The sequence below is a fragment of the Anopheles darlingi genome, chromosome 3 (genome assembly GCF_943734745.1).
Source record: "Anopheles darlingi chromosome 3, idAnoDarlMG_H_01, whole genome shotgun sequence".
NCBI lineage: Eukaryota > Metazoa > Arthropoda > Insecta > Diptera > Culicidae > Anopheles > Anopheles darlingi.
Window position 1 is genome coordinate 26913620 of NC_064875.1, and position 22319 is coordinate 26935938.

General features: G+C 47.9%; 2 protein-coding genes across 3 annotated transcripts in view; one reads left to right on the forward strand and one right to left on the reverse strand.

Moving 5' to 3' along the window:
- The window catches only part of LOC125954270 (protein TIS11), a 449377-nt gene that overhangs the window by 351566 nt on the left and 75492 nt on the right, over window positions 1-22319 (forward strand). The gene's annotated exons all lie outside the window — the stretch shown is intronic.
- LOC125954283 (solute carrier family 2, facilitated glucose transporter member 2-like) lies at window positions 9884-12512 on the reverse strand. Its single transcript, XM_049684445.1, has 3 exons — window positions 12110-12512; window positions 11200-11396; window positions 9884-11118 (listed from the first exon to the last, which is right to left on the reverse strand). The coding sequence occupies exons 1-3, from the start codon at window positions 12174-12176 to the stop codon at window positions 9943-9945; spliced, it is 1440 nt and encodes a 479-aa protein (XP_049540402.1). The 5' UTR covers window positions 12177-12512; the 3' UTR covers window positions 9884-9942.

Below are 22319 nucleotides of genomic sequence, written 5' to 3' on the forward strand. Positions count from 1 at the left end.
TTGTCCATTCTTTTAAGCCGTTGCCGTTGCCGTTCCTATCGCCTAACTTCATCACCATAAATCTTGCTGGCAACATAGAAAGCCTCTTTACGTACGCATCGCACACACCGCAGTGGCTCTCGCACCATCATGGTCTCACGTCACGCCAGTGTCGGTATCGGTATCGTACCGTTTCCGCCCCTCCGAACGGTGGTTGCCGAGGGTGCCGAGGATCCCGATCTTCGAGGATTATGGCGTTACGAGCCGGCCGGCGTCTACAACAAGCCGTTCGTTTTTCTTTTTTCGGTTGCTCTTCGTTGGTCTTCGGAGAATTAGACCTCAAGCTCTTATCTACCACCAGACAGAGTATCAGAGACCCATCAGAGGGAGGGCGAAGGAACACAAGAAGGGCATGGCAAGGGATGCGACGTCCCAAAAAAACAAAAAACAAAACACGTGCGACGCAAACGATGACCTCCTGGGTTGCGTCGCCACGAAAGTGTTTCTTATCGAAGGTCAGAGATCGGATTGGCCAAGGTCCGCCCCCTAGCGACTGCGACTTTCCGTTCCCTGGAACCCCCAAAAAGGGTCACTCCCGGACGGGGTTCTTGACTCAAGTTACTGGCGGACTTCGTTGCGCCAACCAATTGGCGAACTTCGCAAAGTGTCAAGGGTCATCGTTAGTTCCCGGGTTGAACTGAAGAACTGAACTCCATGAAACCTCTTTCCCCATTTTTTTCCGGAAGCGGAAGTGACTTCTTGGCAGCCAAGTCGAAACCATTCCCTTTTTGAGTTCAGTTCAGAACACTTCAATGTCGATGATCGACTTATCGAATCGATTATGTCGGAGAACACTCAACACTCAGCCACAGCGCAGTATCAGTCAAAGTCGAGGAACTAAATGCCCCTCATAATTAACATTAAGTTGGAAAAAGGAAAATAAACGATCAACACAATAGAAAAAGGGACCCCCCACAATGAAATTACAATGGAGGCAATACACCGTGGTTCGAGTTTCGAGGAAAAACAAATTCATCTCGAGGCAACTCAAGCACTTCACAGTCGCGTCGAAGGATTGAATGTTGGTTATAATGTTGGATTCCCTCACATGAAGGGGGACATTGCAATGAGCTGTTTGTAAACATATATTTTTCCTTCCTACTCTCCTATCCTGGGCCAACGATAGCAACGCAAAAGGGATTTGTCGGAATTCCGAATACTCGCGTCAGTTTGCGGCCGGAATGTTCCGTTCTGGCCACCATTTTCCCATGAGCAGCAGTGCCGGAAAATCCTTTTCCCCGAGTCGTCGTATTCAAACACGTGGTCGCAAACGTGATGGTCCCCTGCTGAGGTTCCCTCTGCCAAGTGGAGGGGGGAGGGTTTAATGCTGCCCTGGGAACCTCTGCCCCTACATCATCATCATCAAATGCCATAACCAGGGCTGGTGAAATGGGCCAACGGAACGGAGCGCGTCTGGAAAGACACTCCAACGATGAAAAGGGCATAACGATCATTCTTACCTCCACCAGCAGCTTCTTCGGCCTCTTGTTCGTCCCCGGAAATGGCATGGCATTGCGCGTAGTGTGCGCGGCTGCTGGGCTGCTGTTGTGTTGTTTTGTGACGTTCCGCCACGCAGCGCAGCGCGTTGAAAGGAAAGGGGGCGAAGGCGAAACAGGAGTCGCTGCGCGTTTGCGTTTGCGAGAAGTGGCCCTAAAAGGCCCACTAATTTATTGCGAGAGTAATTATTGGCCGGATGTTGGCACTTGCGTGCGTGCGAGGATCCGGGGCCGAACGCTTATGTCAAGGTTGCCAAGGAGGTTTTTCTTTCGCTTCGGTGTTTTTTTTTTTTTGTTTTTGCCGTGGTGCGTGTGTCTCCTCCGAATCGGAGACGCTGGAATTGGGGTTGGGGACGACGAGTGGAAAGCAGCACATGGAAGGCATCTTAAAAATGAACACTTGCGCAACCAATTTGTTGTTCTTTTGGGTTGCGCAGCCGAAGCTGAAGGCAGAGCCCTCTCTCTCTCTGTCTCTCTGTTGGGCACTTTGGGCCATTAATTCGTTTCGTTTAAGATTTTTGGCACCCTCGCGTTCCCTGTTTTTTTTTTTGTTTTTTTTTTGTTGGGTGCAAAAACACGCCGCATATCTTAAGGTCCTCGCTGCTCATGTGAATGTTAAATGATAAATAGTTTGGCGTCCCGGAATGGATCGTTGCACGAGCATGAGAGCCACGGAAAGGCATGCTTGGATTTTGTTGTTGTTTTTTTTTTTGCATGATATTTATGTTACATGAAATAAGGGTTGAACCATTATTGGCAAAGCGAAACAGGGTACTTTAAGGCCTCTGTTTTAGTCTTTCCTTTTACCGTTCACCATTGTAGGAATGTACGTTGCTGGGTCTTTTGTACAAACATTCCGCTACGATGTGGAATCCTTCAGTTCTAGCTCATCGATGTCCTTTACGTATCAGTATGTGCTTTCAAAATAGACTCTGGTGCTTCTGTTCGTTGTGTAAAGGAAGGATTTGAGCTGTGACAGTATACAATATACAACCAGAACAGGTTGCTATCTACCAGAAGATTCTACAGAAAAGTCGAAAAATGTATTTTTGTACTCTTCTTAGTTATTTTGTTATTATTAAAGTTTAAAATGGTATACTACAGGACGAATTTGTTCAGACTTTCAGAACATAATTTGAGGATGTTAGGGGCGTTTATCAGCCACCAAACATTTGTACCAACTTGACTCCTTTCTGTGATGCGTTGTGGCAATAAATAAATCAGAGCTTTTTGCATTTGGATAATTTTTTAATTTTACTACAATTTACTTTGGTAATAACCATTATACGACACTTTCCAGATTCACTTTTTCAGTCCGCATATGGCAACAGCTGGAATGGCAAGGATTTTTTTTTTCCAAAAGCGAAAGACTTGTTTTCAACTTTACATTCCTTTAGGCCACTTTGCTGGTAAAATTAGCCAGCAACGTGTTCTCTGAATGAAAACTATCAAAAGAAACCTGGAGCACGCTTGATCGTGCTGTTTTGTCTGTAAACTTTTGTGAAATTAGAAGAATTCTTTTCTTTTTTGACGGACACTATTTTGATTTCAAATTGTTTCATACATTACATTCACTTAAGATTGGGGTTCCTACACATCTGAATTAAATACATTCCTTCGTTTTTCGTCTCACTAATTAACTTCGTTTAGAAAACCCTTCTGAGGCCACATGAGCTTAAGGATCCACCCTTTTCCTTTGCTGATCGACAAATTACAGGTAGTTTAATGATAGATATAACAACTACAAATAAATTAGATTTAAAATTATTAATGCAAGGTTACTAATTTTTTGCCGGTAGAATGTTTTCTTATTTTGTTTGTTTACGATCGAATCACAAATTGGTTACGCAATGATGCATGCTAATGATCAGATCTTTAGATCCAATATCTTAAGAGAGTATCTCTACTCTGACTTGTTACTATAATGTTTTGCTAATGCTCAAATAAATACAACATTGGTAGCGTTTCATATGCATACTTAACGACAACTCCTTGAGTAGCTTTCCTCCGAGGAAAGGAGACAATCTTTGCGATTTAAATGGTAAACACGCATATAAACACATCTGCAGTTACTGACTAAACTCGAAAAAACCCTTTTAAAGGGATGTACCAAAACCACATGAAAGATGTTTATATGTTTGACAATTGCAATAAAACCGTTAAAGTAATGAACCATGGATGGGAAAATAACATTTTCTCCGGCAAATCACACGATTTGCCCGGTGGGGCCAATTGCCGGCTAATCCCCCAAACACGTGTGTCTGTGTGTGTTCGAGGCGAAAGACACACATGTGTACAGAATACACTTTTATGACCCCGACCCAGCCCGGTGGGGGGGGACTCCTACAGCATCAATCGTTCATCAACGCGCTCGAGCTCGTTGCCGTTGAGCATAATCAGTCACAGCGGAGCATATGGTACATCACCAGCGTGCGGCCCCTTAGCGGGTGCTGGTGCCATTGCGCATGTTGGGACCACTTTCGCCTACAACTCCCCCAGGACGGGGTCCGCCAGCCGCCAGCGGCTCTGACTCATCGCTCATTGCTCATGGAGGGCGGGCAATACGCCGGCAAGTCATTCGCCGGCGTTCGCGGAACCACCAGCGTTGTCCATTATTTACTTTCCGCTTCGAGCCAGCCAGCCAGCCAGCCAGCACGCAATACCAGCATCGATCGCATGATCGTACCGTACAGATGGTGCGCGGGGTTAAACGAAACTAAAAACTAACATTCAACCATCATCAACCTTCATCATCATCATCATCGTAGAGGGTTGCAGATATTAGCGAAACGAAGATGATGCACCGTGAAGCTGATTGTGCGAAGGGGTGGGGGGTGGGAGCGGGGGAGATGCGCATCAGCGGGCACCTAGGGGTTGGAAGGTGAAGATCGGTCGTGATGAAGTTAATAAACTCATTCCCTGTCTGCTGCTGCCGCGTTGCGAAGTCAGTCATTATAGCATCGAATCGTCTTCCTACTCCGAGGACGGGCACGATCGCGATCGCCTTTACGGGGGAGGAAGGGAGATGACACTTTAAGAAGCAATCAGCGATCGAGTGCGATTGCCGGTGAAAAGTGAATGTCGTTGACAAGACTGACAAGGCTTTCCATCGACCGTCGATCGAACATCCACTCGAATGGTTTGTACCACAGACGATCCACTATTTTTGAGCAATCTCTAGGCTAAGAGTTTTGTGACGGATTCAGTTCACTGGCGACATACCGAGAGAAGCAGCGTTATACATTCAATGCACATCGACGGGTTTCCAAGGAAACGATAAGGTATTCCACACTCAGAGGGGTCGAAAGGACAATAAAAGGGGCATAAACCACAGATCATGAATATGGAATGAGATGAAAATTCCCAACAAAAAGAAGGTCACGTAGGTTACCTTTTTTCATCCGGTTCGTACATCAGATGTTTGTTGATTATCCACAGCATAGTATGCTACGATACATAAAGGAAAAATGCTTTCAATTTTATGACTCAAATGCCTGACTGACTGCCAAATGTGTGGTGTCGCTTGGAACATAGCAATGATGTTTGTTAACTACAGGATAGGAGAACTGAACTTGGTCCAGAGATTTCCAGAGGTCCAGAGAGAGATTTTTTAAATAAAATTTTTGCTCTTTGTCAAAGACCTTGACCAGTCTACATCTGATTTATAAAAATAGATTTTCATGCTAAATAAATGTATTCATGTTAGGTTTGAATAACGGATTATTATGCTAAAGAATAAAGTTTGAAGGTTTGGTTTGATTAGGAATTCATTGGCATCAATTATCTGCCAGGAACGTGTACTACCTTCACCGAAAACAGTATCACACGACAACTGTAGGAACATTTGGGATTAGCCTTTATCTGATGCATTCTAGGACATCAAATTACTCGAATTCGAACAATATATTAGTCCTGTTATATTGCACTACATTCAAAACTGTATGTCATTAATAGTGTGAGCACCATATAGCATGTGATATGTTTTGCGGCATGTTTGGTTATATGATAAGCCAATCGATATTGACATTTTTATTCATCTTAAATTAACTGGATTCGTTAATCTTTTCTTCAATATATGATGCAATCACTCGACTGTTTCTTGTCTAATTCCTAATTCCACAACGATGCATTTTTCGTTAATATCTTTTTCACATTCCTTCCTTACCATCTGTATGTCATCTAAAATTGCCAGAATGGTGCGACAGATTTCAGTTGAAAGATAAATCATGAATTAGAACATAAGAAACTTGATTGAATGTAAATAAAAATTAGATAGACAAACTTACATGAGCTAAATTATGAAACTGAAGCGGTGGACCTTCAGCTGCTTATTATAGAACATTAGAAGGAGTTGACTAGCCTTTCTTTGTAACTAAAGTTGATCTGAAGATATTACAAAAAAGGGGATTTAATGCGAATCTAGGTTGCTGAGTTTTGTTTTCTGCTCCAAACATAAAGCCTTCAACCTCTCTTCAGTCTCCAGTACCCCCCCATACCATTACCAATTAGTTATCAATTAATCATTGCCAAACGAAAGGGAAAGAATAACTAAATGAAATTAATCAACCGCTCCTCCCTGCTCAATGTTTCAACATATTAAACGATCTCTCTCCCTCTTAATCCTTTTCCCGTGCAGTAGCAGCAACAGCAGCAGCAGCAGTTCCCCTCCCGTTCCCCGGGTGCAGAAATGCAACATTGCAGCCACAATGTTGTTGTCACACAACACAATCAATCCCGTCCATTGATATTTGCGCATGATTTGCATTCGTGACCACCAAGCGAGCGAGCGACCTACCTACCCTCCTCCACGCACCGCAAAAGCCCGTTATATGCCGGATACACCCAGTGCGACCACCACCACCTCGTCGTCGTCAATAATTTACGATCGCGCAGAAATTTGAAGCGCACAAACAAACCTTCTCGTGAGTCGCGTTCGCACACTGGATGCACATTTGGCGCAGCGCCAATGGTGACCGCGGTTTGATGCTAATTCGCAACATACGCCCCGTTTGGTCACCGTAATCTGAGCCTCGGGGGTGGGTGGCGACGAGGAGAACCCAAAATTTTCGAACCATAAACCCGCGCGACAACGGGCGGCAGACGTGCGTATGCTGCAGCATTGCGGATTGACCCTCACGACCCTCCTCACGCCCCTTGACTACTCGAGGGGGCAATCGAACTGGGCATGTGTTTTCGGGAGCAACAGCACGCGATCGCGCGCTCGCACACACCATGTTTATGTTGTTTATGGTTTCGTCGAGACGCAAAGACCTCCCTTCGCAGGCCTCTTGTCTCTTGCCACCACCACACGGTGGCACACACTGGCGTGACATTGTGCAGCATAACCCTCCATATCTCTCTCTCTCTCTCGGCGTCGCGATCTACGTCTGTGGCCACGTCTGGACCAACATACGACAACAACAACACCATCAGCCAAAAAAAGGGTTTATTCGACGCTGGCTGGCGATGCTGGTGGTGCCTGTTGTCGTTATGACAACGGAGCGCGCAGCCTGCTCGATGGGCCGCCAGCCACTTCCCCGAAAATTCGTGCCCGATCGTTATCCGCATACAAATGATATAACCTGAGGGCCGAGGAGTGGCCAGCGAACAGAGCGACAGTCCCGCGCTGTCCCCGGGCCACTCCGAGGTGCCCTTGAGAGGTGGTTCGGTTTCGTAAACCCCCGCCTCTTCTGACCCTTTCTTGGACGGACTAGAGGGCCGTCTGGGTCTGGTCGTCCGGCTGGTTTATGGCCGGAAAGGCGCGAGAAGAACGCACCGCTTTTCGCGACGACGCACCACCACGACTCTGTGCGCAAACATTGTGTTAATTCGGAATGTTTTGTTTGTGTGTGTGTGCTCATGATATTTGATGACATTAGGGCTTCTTCGCTTGCTCAGTTTTTTTTCAATCTTTTCGAAGGGAGCATGTTTGATGCAACATGTGATCCAGGGAATGCATTCGTCAGCACACACACACAACACACAAACATAATCAAAAAAGGGCTATCAATTTCAATTTCAAATTTTGATTTCAATATCTCTATTCTTTCCTTTCGCTGGGATTGAACTGTTGACAGTCCCTCCCTGGGCAGGGGGTTGGTGACATTCCAATTATCATCGATCAACAACATGGGGAAACATTAAATTGAGACAGACCCTTTGGAACTAGAAAGGGGTTTTAATGAGCGCACGCGCATAAGTGATACATCAGTATGCGCCTTCGGGATCTGTTGAAGTGGATGCTGGTGGGTCTCCCATATATGTGGTTCTTCAGGAAGCTGGCAAGTATTCCTGGCGACCCACAAAGAGCTACATTGTCGCCGTGGTAAACGCCACTAACCACACGCCTTGTCACACTAACGGTGGCCAGCACTCAATACTGTATTGATAAACAAAGAACCAATTGAAATTTATGGTCCACGAACCACCACCCGGCTATTGATAAAGCATCGCATGAGCTGCTGCTGCTGCGTTACACCCCAGCCCATTGGAGCTGCTGATTGTGCTGTTGTTTCTTCTACTGTGCCCCCGAGTCTGTGCCCTCCACTCCGTCCAGTCGTTAATCAATCGCGTAGAACTTCTTCAAGACGCGCACACGTGTCGCAATGTATATGTGTTGTTTAATCAATAGAAGTAGCGCACCGACCGAAGGATCGAGGCCAGGCTGACTGTAAAACATTTCATCAAAAACAAAACCCCCTCACCACGGATAGTCCTCGGTATTCGGTCCTCAGTCCTAAGCTTCCCTTTTCCCTCGAGTGTCCTCAAAACATGTAGGAAGTACTGGAACGATACGTCTAAGCTGACGACGACGACGTGATAACCCTGCATCAGGGTGCCTCGAAGCGCGCGGAAGTGATAGCGCCGCGAGCCGCCATTATTTTGCAACCAAGTGTCGATCAAGTCCAGGAACCATCGAAGTAGTCGGGTCGGGTATGGGGGGCTTTTTGCATGTAAACGACGGAACGAAGTAGAAGCCGATTAGACAACTTCACGTCAACAGTAGATTGTGGCTTGAGCGATGAAAGCAGCCGCCAGTGATTAGCATATAGAGTTCCTGACGGGACTTATGAGAGGCCAGAGTGTCGGCGACGGAGTACTTGGTGGACAACGAATTCCTCTTTATCTCTTTGCAGAAGTCTGCATTCCCTTTGAGGGAGGAAGTTGCAAGTGCGTAAGCTACCTGGGTATACAATTTGAAATAATAAGGTTGACTTGTTATTGGTGGACTGCAACGCAACGCAACCTGACTAACCAACCTACAATCATGTCTGTGGTTTTATGTTCCTGTTCTTTCTGGTTTAATTAAAGTTTTGAAATGCACCAATGGTAGAATAACGTTATGAGTATGAGCTTTACGTAAAGCTACTCTCACACTGTGCTCACTGCGCTGCAAGGTCTGCGTATGCTCGATCGTATATTTATCGTATCACTTTGCGACGCTCGAATGCCTTAGTTGCAACCCAGCCCGTGTCTGTCTGTCTGTCTGTCCGGTATACAATGTAACCAATGGCGCTTCATCTGGAGCAATCTGCAGTAAACACAAGCAGCAGCAGCTACGCCCCAGTACACATTGCCCGGCCGGTGTCATAATCAAATTGACGACTCATAATTGCAAGTGCAACCGGTGCCGTGCGGCGCCGATGCCGTGATCAGCCTCAGTTGGTCCAGGCTTGGTGCACTGTACGATCTAGGTTACACAAATATAGTACCACGTCGACTTCGACTGCGTTTGCAAATCGACATTACACCGCAACGTCCCGCCTTTACATGTCCGCTTGTGCTTGTCGTGATCGGTGCCTTCTTGGGCGGCATCACTCTACATGGGCCGGACGATCGGAACGGAACGAATGAAAGCGAAAACACGGTCTGACCGACTGATAAGAAATGATCACAGAGCACAGAGAAAGGAGGGGTTCGCAGCCTCGATCGTACGACGCATCATAGTTGCAAACAGACAACAATCCATTTGTCAAGTCAAGTGTCGATGAGCGTTCGAGATCAATGTTTGCGCGCGGTACTCGCCAGCTCGTTAATGCGGTCCCAGAAGTGTCTCATAATTAATTTCACGCCTGCGCCCAGCGGTCGGTCGTTGTACTGGACTGACATCAATGTCTGATAGTGGTACACTCAACGACACTTAGCGATGCCCGTCCGATCTACTATCTGACCTGAGGAAGTTTTTGCCGATATCTCTGGCCTATCAGGCTCAAGGCATCGCCTTCGCCTAGACAGCGACCCGACAGTACAGCTATTCTCCATTATCTCATGGGCCACCAATTGGCCCCCTTTCGCGATGATTTTTCTTTCAAATAAACAAATGAAACATCATTCTCTTTAGTGGTTGAATAAATATAACTTTATTATTTACATAAATAGTAAGGAACCTGCTAGTCCCATCCTCCGGTCAATCGTACAGCACTTCAACGGAATTCTTACTGCCACCGAATACGATACCATCTCGTTTGTAGAACTCGATGCGTGCCTGCCGGATCGACATCTTGGACGTTTCGGGTAGCTTCTGGTAGAGCACGTAAGCGATGGCCACTAGTGGCACACCGGCCACTAGCAGCGTTCCCCCGTACCGATCCTGAACAGCAAAATTCCACTCGAACGTAATGGCAAAGATGATGACCTGAAGTACATTCTCCAGCAGCTGCACCACAACAATCGAGAGCACCTTCTTGCGCGTATTGAATGCCTCCGAACAGAGCACATCCGGTACGAAGGTAAGCCCCAGGGAGGAACCTACTTCGCAGGCGAAGAGGATCACCATCGCCACATCACTGGACAGTGAGTCCGCGGCGAGATAGGTAATGCCAATGGCGGTCAACAGTAGCCCGGTGGATAACGATGAAACCGCAACAAGGGCCCTACGGCCGAGCAAATCCACGATAAACATACCGACCATTCCGCCGAGTAATCGGATCGTCATTAGAACGGTCGTCGCGAGGCTAAAGGTATCGTGATCCTGCGACAGTGCCTCATCGATGACGATGTACTTGATCGAGTTGATGGCATAGTTGAAGGACAGTACGGCCGCCAGCTTCCCCAGGGCGATCAACACCAGTGGCCGCAGGTTACCATCTTGCAGGATCGATCTCGACGTAAGCTCGTCCTCCGATAGCATCGTTTTGATTTCCGTTAGTTCGTTACGGATCTCCCACGTCTCGTTCGACTCATTGCGCAGCTTGATCATACTCTGGATGGCTTGGCCGTCGAGTTTACGCTCCACCAGAAACACCGGTGATTCGTAGCAGAGGAAGTAGTTGAGGAAAACAGACAATAGCATGTAGACCAGACCGAGAATGCCCAAAAGACGATACGGTGGAATGCCTTCCTCGGTGATGCTATTGAACACCGAACCTAGCATCACACCGCTGACGATGCAGAAGTTGACGGACGCCATTATGATACCGCGCAGTTCCTTGACAATGATTTCACCGCCGTGTACCAGCACCACCGGGTAGGCAAGCCCGTGGGCGAACCCCATCAGACCACGGCCAAAGGCGACTGCGATCAGGTTACTGGGGACGGCAATCCCCACGATACAACCGACCGTTACGCACGCGACCAGGACATACTGGGATGGAAAAAGTTGGGCTCATGAAACGATCGACTTAACGCGGGCATCTTATCCTGGTGAAAGGCGACGACAACTTACGTTAATCTGCTTCTTGGTGTACCGCTCGAGCAGCAGGTAAGCGGCGATCGAGCCAGCGACGGCGGTCACGTGGAAGACAAGTAGCGTAAACGTAATGGCCGGTTGCGATCGACCGAATGTCCATTCCTGGTGGCTTAACCCGGAATCGAACAATGTTGCGGCAAGGTAGGAACCAGTTGTAAGCAACGTCAGTATGCCTAGTCGGGTATAGGTAAGAAGAGAAAGGCGCACACATTCGCGTGAATGTTATTTTTGAACACACTGAACACGGGGACCATGTACATATAGTATGTAGAAGAGTCTATTTCGATATCTTCAAGGATCAACGATCACTGATGACGTAACATTATCTATTCTTAATCTACAATAATAAAAAAAACCGATACCGAAACAAAGTTATCACTCAAATAGCTTAATTGCTTCGTTATCATCACCGCCACCAATAGGTAGGGAGCAATCGGAGGTCTATTTACAGTTCCTTTCAATTGGAGAGAAACATGACAGTGTACCAGGCAATACTCAAGTATTGTCACAACCACGGCGCTGTCGAGATGCGCGAACAATCTTATCATGTAAGCGCTCCGCTCCGTACCATTGATAAGTGGACCAAGAGACCGGGGACCGGGGACCGGGTGCGGTGCGAGACGATAACCGCATCGCATCTTGAAGCCAGTGCTCTTCAGATACCAACTCCACTGCCATTGCGCACCACTCGGTGTCAAATCGCACTTAAACCTACACTTGCTACACTTGAATCGGTCTCCTTATCTCCCTAAGACCACTACTGCACTCAGCAAACAGGATGATGATGATGTTGATGATGATAATGCCGGTGATGATGCATTCGAACAAGCAATAAGCGGGTAATCTACAGCCACCACCGACTACACCGACTACACCGACTACAAACCTGTAGCTAGCGCGTTGCTTTGCGGTTTGTTCTTCTGGTTCATCTCCAGCCACTCGGTGCAACCCATCTTGAACGTGTGTCTCCGAGGGTGTCACGATGCCAGGGAAGACGTACCGAACCGTACACAAGATACGCACACGCAGCAGCAGCGTCAAATGGTAGCAGCAATTGGACGCCTAGACTTATCTGGACACTTGCGTCCCGCCGAACGCCTCAAATGGTACTGAACAACACGCGAACAATTGTTTATAATATCCAGGCCCGTCGAATCGTGAATCACATCTCAACTCGTTTCGTTTCTTTTTTTTTCGACGGTTTTTTTTTGGGCAGACGAACCTAGATGCTACTACCACACGGCCAGTCTGTGACCGTTATCGTTCCGTGACTAATCGGTTTGCGGGCTGCAAATTATTTTCGCTGAGAGAGCGCGCGCGCGCGCGCTCGCTTGGTCGACGAGATATGAACCCCAATACAATTTGTAGAATTGACGCCAGTGCTTTCGCGGACATCGTTTCCCGATAAGCCTTACTCCATGGACCACCGGTGAGGACATGGAGCGATACGTCCGGTGCTCTCGCTCTTCGGGCATCGTCTTATCTGTCATTCTGTCAGCGAGCTTCCGCTTCGTCGTTTACTACGCAACGCGATGAGGTTTCGTGGTTTTCGTGTGTTACTCCCTGTACTTCGAGGGTCACTGGCATAACTGGTAAGAGCTAGGACAAATATTGACTGAACTAGTTCACGTGATCTTGTGGTATCTCGTGATTCAGCTGCTGGATCAAGACAACGTAGACAAGGTAGGGACTCTGCGAAGCCGAAGATAACCTTAACGTTTGAATGGCGATTGCTCAATGTATTGCGGCGAGATGCTGCAAACAAAAAACCGGAGCACTCGGAGTACTATGACTCAACCGAACCGAGATTGTTTACCAACAAACAAACAGACAAACAACGGCCAGCAGAGGGCCCTTACGTACTGCACAGAAGGCATAGGAGCTTGTGCTGTTTGCTGCACTTGTAAGGTTCACTTTTTTCTCCTTCAAATAGATCCATTTTCCAGCCAGCCAGCCAGCCTCTCTCTTTGGTTTACAATGTCCCGTGTTCTCTTTCTCTTCTTTCTGATCCCTTGGATCACAGTGTTTGTTTATTAATTATAAACTGTTTGCTTGTTGTTGAGTGCACCGTTGACAAGCTTGTAACGAGACAACGCGGGGAATCGGGTAGCGGGTGAAGGGAAGAGGTCCTATTAGGAGCTACGAGCTCCAGTAACATCGTGTCTAATGCTCTATCCCACCAGAGCAGAGAAGAGCCAATGGCTCATTGCAAAACAACATCAGCTATAAACCCGGGTACAGAGGGGAAGCCCTTACGACGATGCAAACAACGCCTCATGTTCGACATCCTGGCGAACACAACAATAAATTTGCCACAACAACAAACATATTACTTTTCTCCACCACCGTCCGTCGATCGACCGTTTCGTGTCGCCTGCGGACACTCGAAACGTATTAAAATGCGATTTCTGCCCAACGCAACGGTACGGTACAAAGGTCCTCTAGGTCCTCTAGCTAGAAACCGAGGCTCGACTCGGCCGGACCATAAATACCTCGACGAGGCTCTAGAGACAGCTTTACGAAGACACTGTCTACCATGAATTACACACGCATACACAGACACACACATTCGGACAGACACAGTCGTAGGCGCTCTCACGCACGACATCTCCGGATCCGGATCTTGGCCGGACCTAACCAGACGAGCCCACTGTGTGCTGAACGGGCACCAGGCTGTCGCGTAACCATGGGCAACCTGGGCGAGACCTGCAGATCATGGCACCACTCGCAAGCATGCCAGCGACCTGTACCTGTCCCCGGCCCCGGGTCTCACCAGCACCACTGCACCGTGCGCCACACGAAATAAACTGGCAAATAAGCGGTTTGGCAATCGGATTATCATAAATCTGTCAAAATTTAATTTATTTGCTTACACGAGCCACCCCGTTACCTCGTCGTCGTCGCGCTCACCAAGGCGCCGTCACAGCTAAGCCCAACAGCAGCAGCGGCAGCAGCAACAGCAGTAGGCTCTGGTCTGAACTGTTGGTCAATTTGGTGGTGAGACCTTCGCCGAGAGGCGAAAATGCATATTTTCGATTGACTTTTCGATGGCACGGAGAGCTGCTGCTGCTGCTGGGCACGGGATCACCGGTACTAACCGGTGGCACACACACCTCGCGCCACCAGAGCCTCGTCTGTGCAGACGATCTGGAGGCGTTACGAAGATCGCGTGAACGCGCGCATCTGACTGGCAGGGGCAGGGCTGCAGCCCGGGCCCCGTGACCCGTTTGGTGTTTGAATTTTAATTGAAAATTTCGGAAAATGTAATGTTTTATTGATTACCCAGCCCGGCGGCAGGAATGGGGCGCAGGAAGCGATCCGTTTGCCCTCTGAAAGGGCTCCTGAACTCTTGAGGTGATCCGCCTTAGATGAAAGCCAGATCGAATTTGAAGGCAGGAGAAAGAGAAAGAAACCGGACTCCGGATCTCGCGGACCTCGAGGACGCGGAATTCAATTTGCGATAAAATCTATAATTCGCGGACTGTTGTAGTTGCGTGCAGAGCGGGGCATTTGTCATGGCCTTTATCTATTCGACCGCGTGGGGTCGGCCATCGAGGCGACATTTTGTACAATCTATACGACCTGATCCATCTTTTAATCCTGTTATTCAAATTCCAGCACCTATCGTTAGCAGGCGGGGAAAGGGGTGCTTATAATTCATAATCCCGGGTCCCCGCCGGGGCCGCCAACCCGGGGGCCGGATCAGCTGGATGCTCGCCGGTGCGTCCGTGAGGGGGGGACCTCTAGAACTCCTCGCGGTCTCGCCGCGCGTCGCAGCTGAGTCAACGGGATCCGCAAAACGAATTCCCGCATCGGTAATGCCGTTTGATGGAATGGATTATCATACAAATTAAATTGGGTCGATTTATGCCGCTGCCCCTTCTTCGCCTGCCAGCTACCTCCACACAGAGGGGGTCGTTTCCAGTGGAGTCTCTGGTCGGACCGGTTTCATTTCATTTGCCCCATGTTTAGTGGGGCTCCTTTTTATTTTCCATCTTGTTGTTTTGTTTTTTTTGCTCAAATGTTCTCGGAACTAATTTGCATTTTAAGAATCTTCCTTAATGACCGGCGACCGGCGACTGGCGATCGGCGACCAGCGACCAGCGACCGGCGACAACATCCTACACAGTTCAGATTGCCGATGGAGCAGTTGGTTGGCGCATTTGCATACTTGCGCATTTTGTCGAAACCGAGTTCCATTAGGGAGTGTAGAGGGAGTGTAGTGCTTGATTGGTTCGCGAGGCGCGAACGTGCGTTAAAGGTACTTGAAAAAAAATCCCAGATAATGTAGATGTTCACGTTAGATTCCCAAAATGCATCGCGTACAGCTTAGTGCCCTGTAGGAGGAGGTCCACATGAACCTCACAAGTAATGTTGCAACTTTTGAGATCTGAGATTAAGATCATGCAGCCTGACTTCTAATTGGTAATCCCCCTCGCACCAAGGGATGCACACTAGCACCGGTTACCGGGTGCTCGATCGATTATTGTAACTTGTCAATGTCCCCTACCCGCCGCCTGATGCTGATGGTGCGTTTGCACGTGAGGTATTCATTAAAGTTCGCTCCGGGTCCGGAGAACGAGTTCCTCACCTGATCGCGCGGAGGACTTGACACAACCGGACTTGACGTAGAGTCGGCGAGACGGGACGACGCGACTGCCCGATCCGCCCTTTTCCGCCCGAAGGCAGCAGAAGCAGCAGCTGAAACGATGCCCAAGAGCCCAAGAATCGCGACGAGGCAGGTTTTTGCCGAAAATTCTCGACCCAACCATTCCATTTCGGCACAATCCAAGCAGGCCTGTCTCTCCGGGCAGTCCAGTGAATACATTAAAGCACTCCATTCCACTCGACGACTCCACTGACGGCCACTGGCGGTGGCCACTGGTGACCATTTGCGAACCCCCGGATCCGTCGATTACATCTTGGAGTTCCCTGTTGGAGTGGTTTCGATCGTCATCGTGCTGTGCGTTTGTCGTCATCGTCGTGCTGTGTGAAGCGCCGCTGCGAACGCCCCTCACCGAAAAGGTTCTTGAAATTGATGCTGCACTCTGGTCCGCGATCCGGGTCTCCCCGAAAAACCGGTCTGGTCGGCTGGACGTTGGGTCCGCGAACCACGAATTAACGGCCAAAAAAGGGAGGAAAGATAAAAATATCACCCAGCACCACAGCCACCACCATTCCTCTCCGCAGCAGCAGCAGGCAAAGAATCATTTGCAACATCTACCTTCATGGCTGGGACGGGCCCAAAAGCTGCCAAACATCTTGCCGACCATCGATCCGACCGGTCTCGTCGCTAGACACGCGCAGCAGTTAGCCCGGGGGTAATGGTCTTTGAGGCAGCAGAAGCGGCCCGAGAGACGCACACACCCGGAACATGGAGAATCATTAGCATTCGCGAGAATCATATATTTTATTCACGCAGTCATCGTGCGCGTTTGCTGCCGCTGTTTACGGATATGCCGCGTGTGGCGCGTGTGGTGCTCGGTGCGCTGGATGATGGTCAGCGCTAGACCAACAGACCAACAAACGAACAGAGAGCGTTATCCGTTTGTTTAACTCAGACACACAACACGGCCGTAAGGTCGTACATTTGGTCAAGTGCTTGACGGCGTGCGGCGTGGATGGCGAGTACTGCGAGCGCAAGAGAAGGTGGTGACATCAGCCAATTGGCCAGGCGACAAAAGAAATGGCCAAATGTCGGGCTCTCGGGAATGGAGCGCAATTATGACGCAAAATGGCTTAATTATGACACTTTTTCGGGGCTCCGGAATTTAGATGTTGCTGTTTTTTATTAGACTTGGAGAGTACTGGGGTTCATTAACTAGGGCAAAGCACCTTACACGAATGTTTTAAACGGTCTGCATAGGAATGTGGGTAGTTCTACGTTCTAGTGACTCATAAGAATAAGTCGCTAGTCACACAGTTGCTGCTGGGAGCGTTTCACCAGCAATACTAAGACGAATAATGGGGAGTCGTCTTCTATGGAGTTGTCTAGAATTCGAGTAGGAGTATTCAAATCAATCCTCTTCAAGCACGGAAAAAGCTTTCAACTGTCCAGTCTAGTACTAGCAAGGTATTCTCAATTTTTTATGAATCCATACCAGCTTCCTACTTGATGAAATGTATCGTCGTTGTGTTATTCTACCAGCCAGACTTTGGGGCAAACCATTTCCAATCTTTTATATCTTTTTTTTTGTCGACAAACACACCTCTGGCCCAAATGGTCTTCAAAGTCCAGACCAAATCACTGTTTAAAACTGATATTTATTAAGATTAGATTGGATGTTTGTCCAAATCTTCCAACGTTTTCCGAGCATTATTTCTGTTCGAGATTGGGTTTCATTTCGGCATTGAATGGACGAAGATTGTCTGTTTTTAAAGAAGAGACTTTCTTGTTTTCACATATAGTATGCAAAAAAAAGTTTATCCATCCCATGCAGTATAATTATTTTATTGTATTGTATTGTTTTCATTTCAAAATAATCAAATCAAATAAAATGTTTTCTGTCCATATTAACGGTGCTTTTTTGATTTCTTGAATATCAAGTGCAACTTTTGAGGCCCATTTGATGGCTTTAAGGCCAAAACTAATGGCTTATACTTAGGTTTTCCATGAACAATAAGCCAAAACGTCAATTTCTTGCAAAGGAGGATAAACCGTTTTTGCATAAAGAACAATAAACATCTATGACGAATTTGTTGTTATAAAATGTAAGTCATTGTACAATCTAATTAGAATTTAATGAATCCAATCGACACCCGATTAACGACTCTAAGCTGCTCCTCAAATGATAAGCACCGGCCTTCTTCCTGCGTCAGATCTATCATCAGATCTCGCTGCACAGTTCTATGAAGCATTCCTCTAATTCTTCGCCAAGCAACTACTCCCCCTCTTCACACACTGCCCAAAACTCCAACCACACCGAACTACTGCGCCAAAAGCGTCGTACAGGAACAGGAACCCCCCCCCCCAAAAAAGGGGAGAGAAGAACTCATCACGCCAAATTGCACCGACAGCCCAGCCCTGCCGTAGTGGTGCGTATACGCTCCACCAACAAAACCCCAAAATAAAAGACCAACACCACACCACTTCAAGACGGATGCTGCGTCATGCTGCCACACCGCAGGCCCGGTGTGCTTGGCGAAGGTCACCCCCAGCAGCAGCAGCAGCAGCAGGAAAGACAGATCTTCCTCTAAATTCTCACCTCCACTCTCGTTCCCTCTACATTACTCCTCGCGATTACTCGCCAAAAAAAACCCAAACACCCTTCTCGTCAGACCCACTTCGCAGCCCCTCTCCAGGGGAGAAGAGGGTAGGTTCCCATTCGCACGCACCCCACAGACACCTCCCTGGTTGAGTGCTTAAGCCAGCGCGGAATTCCATTCTTAGCGCTTATCAACCGGGCACGATCATAATCCATCAGCGCGGTCGCCACCACCGCGCGGGATCTGAAGCGCCTTCTCGCGCTGCTCCACTAAGCCCATCAAGAGTCTGTGTGTGTGTGTGTTTGGGGCTGTTTGGTGTACACTAGTGATTAATTTTGAGGCATGATTTGCAATATTAGCGCGTTTGCATGGCCAGAACCACAGACAGACGCACGCGCAAGTAAATGGTAGAAGCAGCAGAGCAGCAGGAACCAGCTCGTCTACGTCTACGACGACGACCACGACGGCTTTTGCTTTCGGGCATTCTCGATCGATCCGATCTTCTAGATTCTAGCGTTCCGGAGGTGCTCATTCGGCATGTGGCGGTGTCGGTAATTTGCGTTTGCGGGAAGGGGAATAATGGCCAACGACGAAATACACCCGTGATCTACTCACCTAATTCGTGTGGTGAGTTTGCTGTTTTCTTTCTTCTTCGTCGCGCCGGCGCGACGACGGAGGGTCATAAAAAGCGAGAGCTGCTGTAGGTAATGGCCAACCCGGTGAGAATCGGTATAAAACGGCTCACCTAATGGGAGAAGTTATCTGTTTTTGCACTGCTGATCGCGCGATCATCGCGCCAGTTGTGTGGTTTGCTGTGCTTGTGTTTACAAGCAACAAGCATTCCGGATTCCGTGCATCGGGCGCGTTAGCTCTTGGATTGGACCGATCGATTAGAGACGTACATTTGTTGACTTACACGTACTCGCGATCCACGTCATGCTCTTCTGCCCCTTGTGCCCTACGTAACCCAAATGCGTTGTGTGCATTTTGAACGGAGGGGAAAAAGTAACAACAGCATCGCAGAAAAAAAAAACTCAAAAATACAAATTTGAATTACACAACTACGCTACACTACTGCGGGCTAACCGGCTACCTCCTGACACAGTAATTGCTGTCGGTTCGGTTCGGTTCTGTCTGTTGGGTTGTCGGTTTCGAAGCTGCCGTCAGTTTTTTTTTTCGTTGTTGCTTTTCTTTCCTTCGACCACAAGCTACAAACGGCACGCCACGGCACGATGAGTTTCAACATTTTTCGCGTCAACATGCGAACGGCAGCGGCGACGGTGGCGGTGGCCGCACTTCCTAGTTCCCGGCCAACCGTGAAACGCGCCAACCGGCAAGCGCCACCGTCGGTGCACTGCCGGAGTTGCGTTACGCGGCGCAGCAGCGCCGGTGATTTACCAACGACGAGCGCGTCAGCGACGACGGCGACGACGGCGACGACGACAGCGCCGTCATCAAACGGTAGCCAAAGCGAATCGAATAGAAAATTCCATTTTCGACTACCGCTCTACCGGCATGTTCAGGATACTCGCCTATGGGGTAGGTTGAGTGATTTTTTTTTTCGTTTTTCTTTCTACCTTTTGGCTCAGCAATTTAACACTCTCTTCGGTTTGGCGGTTTTCTATTTCCTTGTAACCAACTGTTGTCGACTTACATCAACGACGGTGGTGGTGTTACGGAAGCGATTACCGCCGGGGGTGGTGGTGGTGGCATAAGAAAGTGAGCGTGGCGAAGATGATGTCTCAATGCATAGCCTGTGGACGCTGAAAAGTAACTTCTGACATGTTTCGGAGGTTTTTTTTTATGAGGAACATGAGCATGCATGTAATAGTTCTTTTATGGGAAAATCAGAAAACAAAACATAAAAAATAAATGGTTGCAATTTGAAAAGGATTTCATGTGATCTAGTAACACATGGAACAATTTCAATTGCGGAACCGTGTTGCTGTGCTATTAAGGCTTCGTTGGATTATTCAGTTCAAATTTCCTTTCCTGTTTTTTTTTCTACCTTAAACCTTATCTCACTTCCGTCTGTAATTCATCATTAAAAACCCGTTACCCTACCTATGATTTCGATGAATATTCTACCAAAGAGACCAAACATTCTTTACTGATTTTGTTATGTTATTTGTGTCTCTAAATTTCGTTTTTTTTTCAATTTAATTGAATTATGTCTTTGATTTATATTGGTTTTATTTCTACCCTTTCTTTCTATGAAAGAAAAAGTTTGATAGTTGATAAACTATCAAACTTTTTCAAGAAGTTTTCGGCTTTCACGTATTGGAACCACGATTTTTTTCTTGGATGCAGTTTTCGTCTTATTCCCTGGTTGAAGTATTGCTTACGTTGTATAAAAGCACATAAAGTCGAGTTTTCAATAGGTGATGTATGTTTTTCACATACCACACAATCACCACACGAACACCTTTTTATTTTCAAACAGTTACTCTTCGTTTAAACCATCTTTGCCTCGTCCTTAAAATTGATTAAGTTATTCGGATCCATCATCATCGCATTCCGCGGGACACTAAAGCTCACCGTTTTTTTCTTTCTCTTGTGCATTTAAACTCCAAAGACATGCCATCAACAGCGCAGCAGCATACGTCATTCCAATCCTCTCTTACCGTTGATCGTTATTTGATTTTTCGTGTGAACTTAATGCTCGAAATATGTAACACTATCAAACCCGTCGAACCGGACGCACCGGTCAATGCATAATGCGATTTTGGGCAGATAAAAAGCGGTTACAAGACAACGCGGGGACAAACACTAATCGATCAATCATTGAGAACCCAAAATTGTGTCCCTCCTGCAATACCTCCCTGTCTGAGACGCAATGGAACGCTTCAGATGAGCGGTCGAGCGCCAAACGACCAACTGGCCAATGTGCACCCATCTGTAGCAACAAACTGCAGTACGACCGACCGATGGTGGCCCATGTTGTCACAGAATTAATATTCATCACAACCATTTCCCTTCGCGGGCTTGTTGTCAATCTTTTCATACAACAACTTTTTTTTCTTCTTCTGTTTTGCTTCACAATTTCGCATTCACCTTCCTTAGCTGATGCGTGCGATCGGTGATGCGGCGTTGCAGTCTGCCTGGTCTTCTGTCACATGAACCTTTTGGTGCTACGGCTTTCAAACATGTGTAAACCAGACAGACACATCGCATTGAGCACTGGTGCATTGGCAAGAATTTATTTATTCATAAGCAACAGCCAATAAACATTGTGCCGAGGGAAGGCCAGAAGGTTCGGAGCGCTAAAAGTAAAGGTTCATCAATAAATTATAAGCCATAAGGCCTCTCTTCACTTAAGCTTGTCTTCGAAAAACAGACGCCTTGGTCGTGTCGCAAATGCCGCGATGCCACTGGCGATGGTTCTTCTATTCTTCAAACTCAAACAATCCTGGCGTCCACAGTGCCTTCGGGCCGGGCTCAACCGGGCACCCGGACATCGCGTTCGCGCCGCACATTTGCATTGAGCTACCCGCCATTGCCTTCCCGCCATTCATTCTGCGATATAATCTCCTCAACATCATAATTCTTTCTCCGCGCTTTTGCAACTCAACAAGCATCAGCAACAGGACGCAGGCCTCCGCTCCGCTCCGGTTGGAAGCTCGACTCCCGGGGTGCGCACATGATTTGCTTCTGCAATTAATTTCGATGGCATTTTAAAACATGCCCAGCCCGGCCCTTGCTTTCCCTTGTCCGATCGTTCGATTTCGATCGAGCTAATGCGCCTGGAATGGATGGAAGGGGTGCCCGATTGATGGAAGACCCCAGAGCCCATCATGATCACCATGGTATGGCGACGGTAGTGACGGCAACGGCGACATGGGTTGCTGCAACCGAACCGAACCACTCCCGCGGAGGGGCGCTTGATTTAT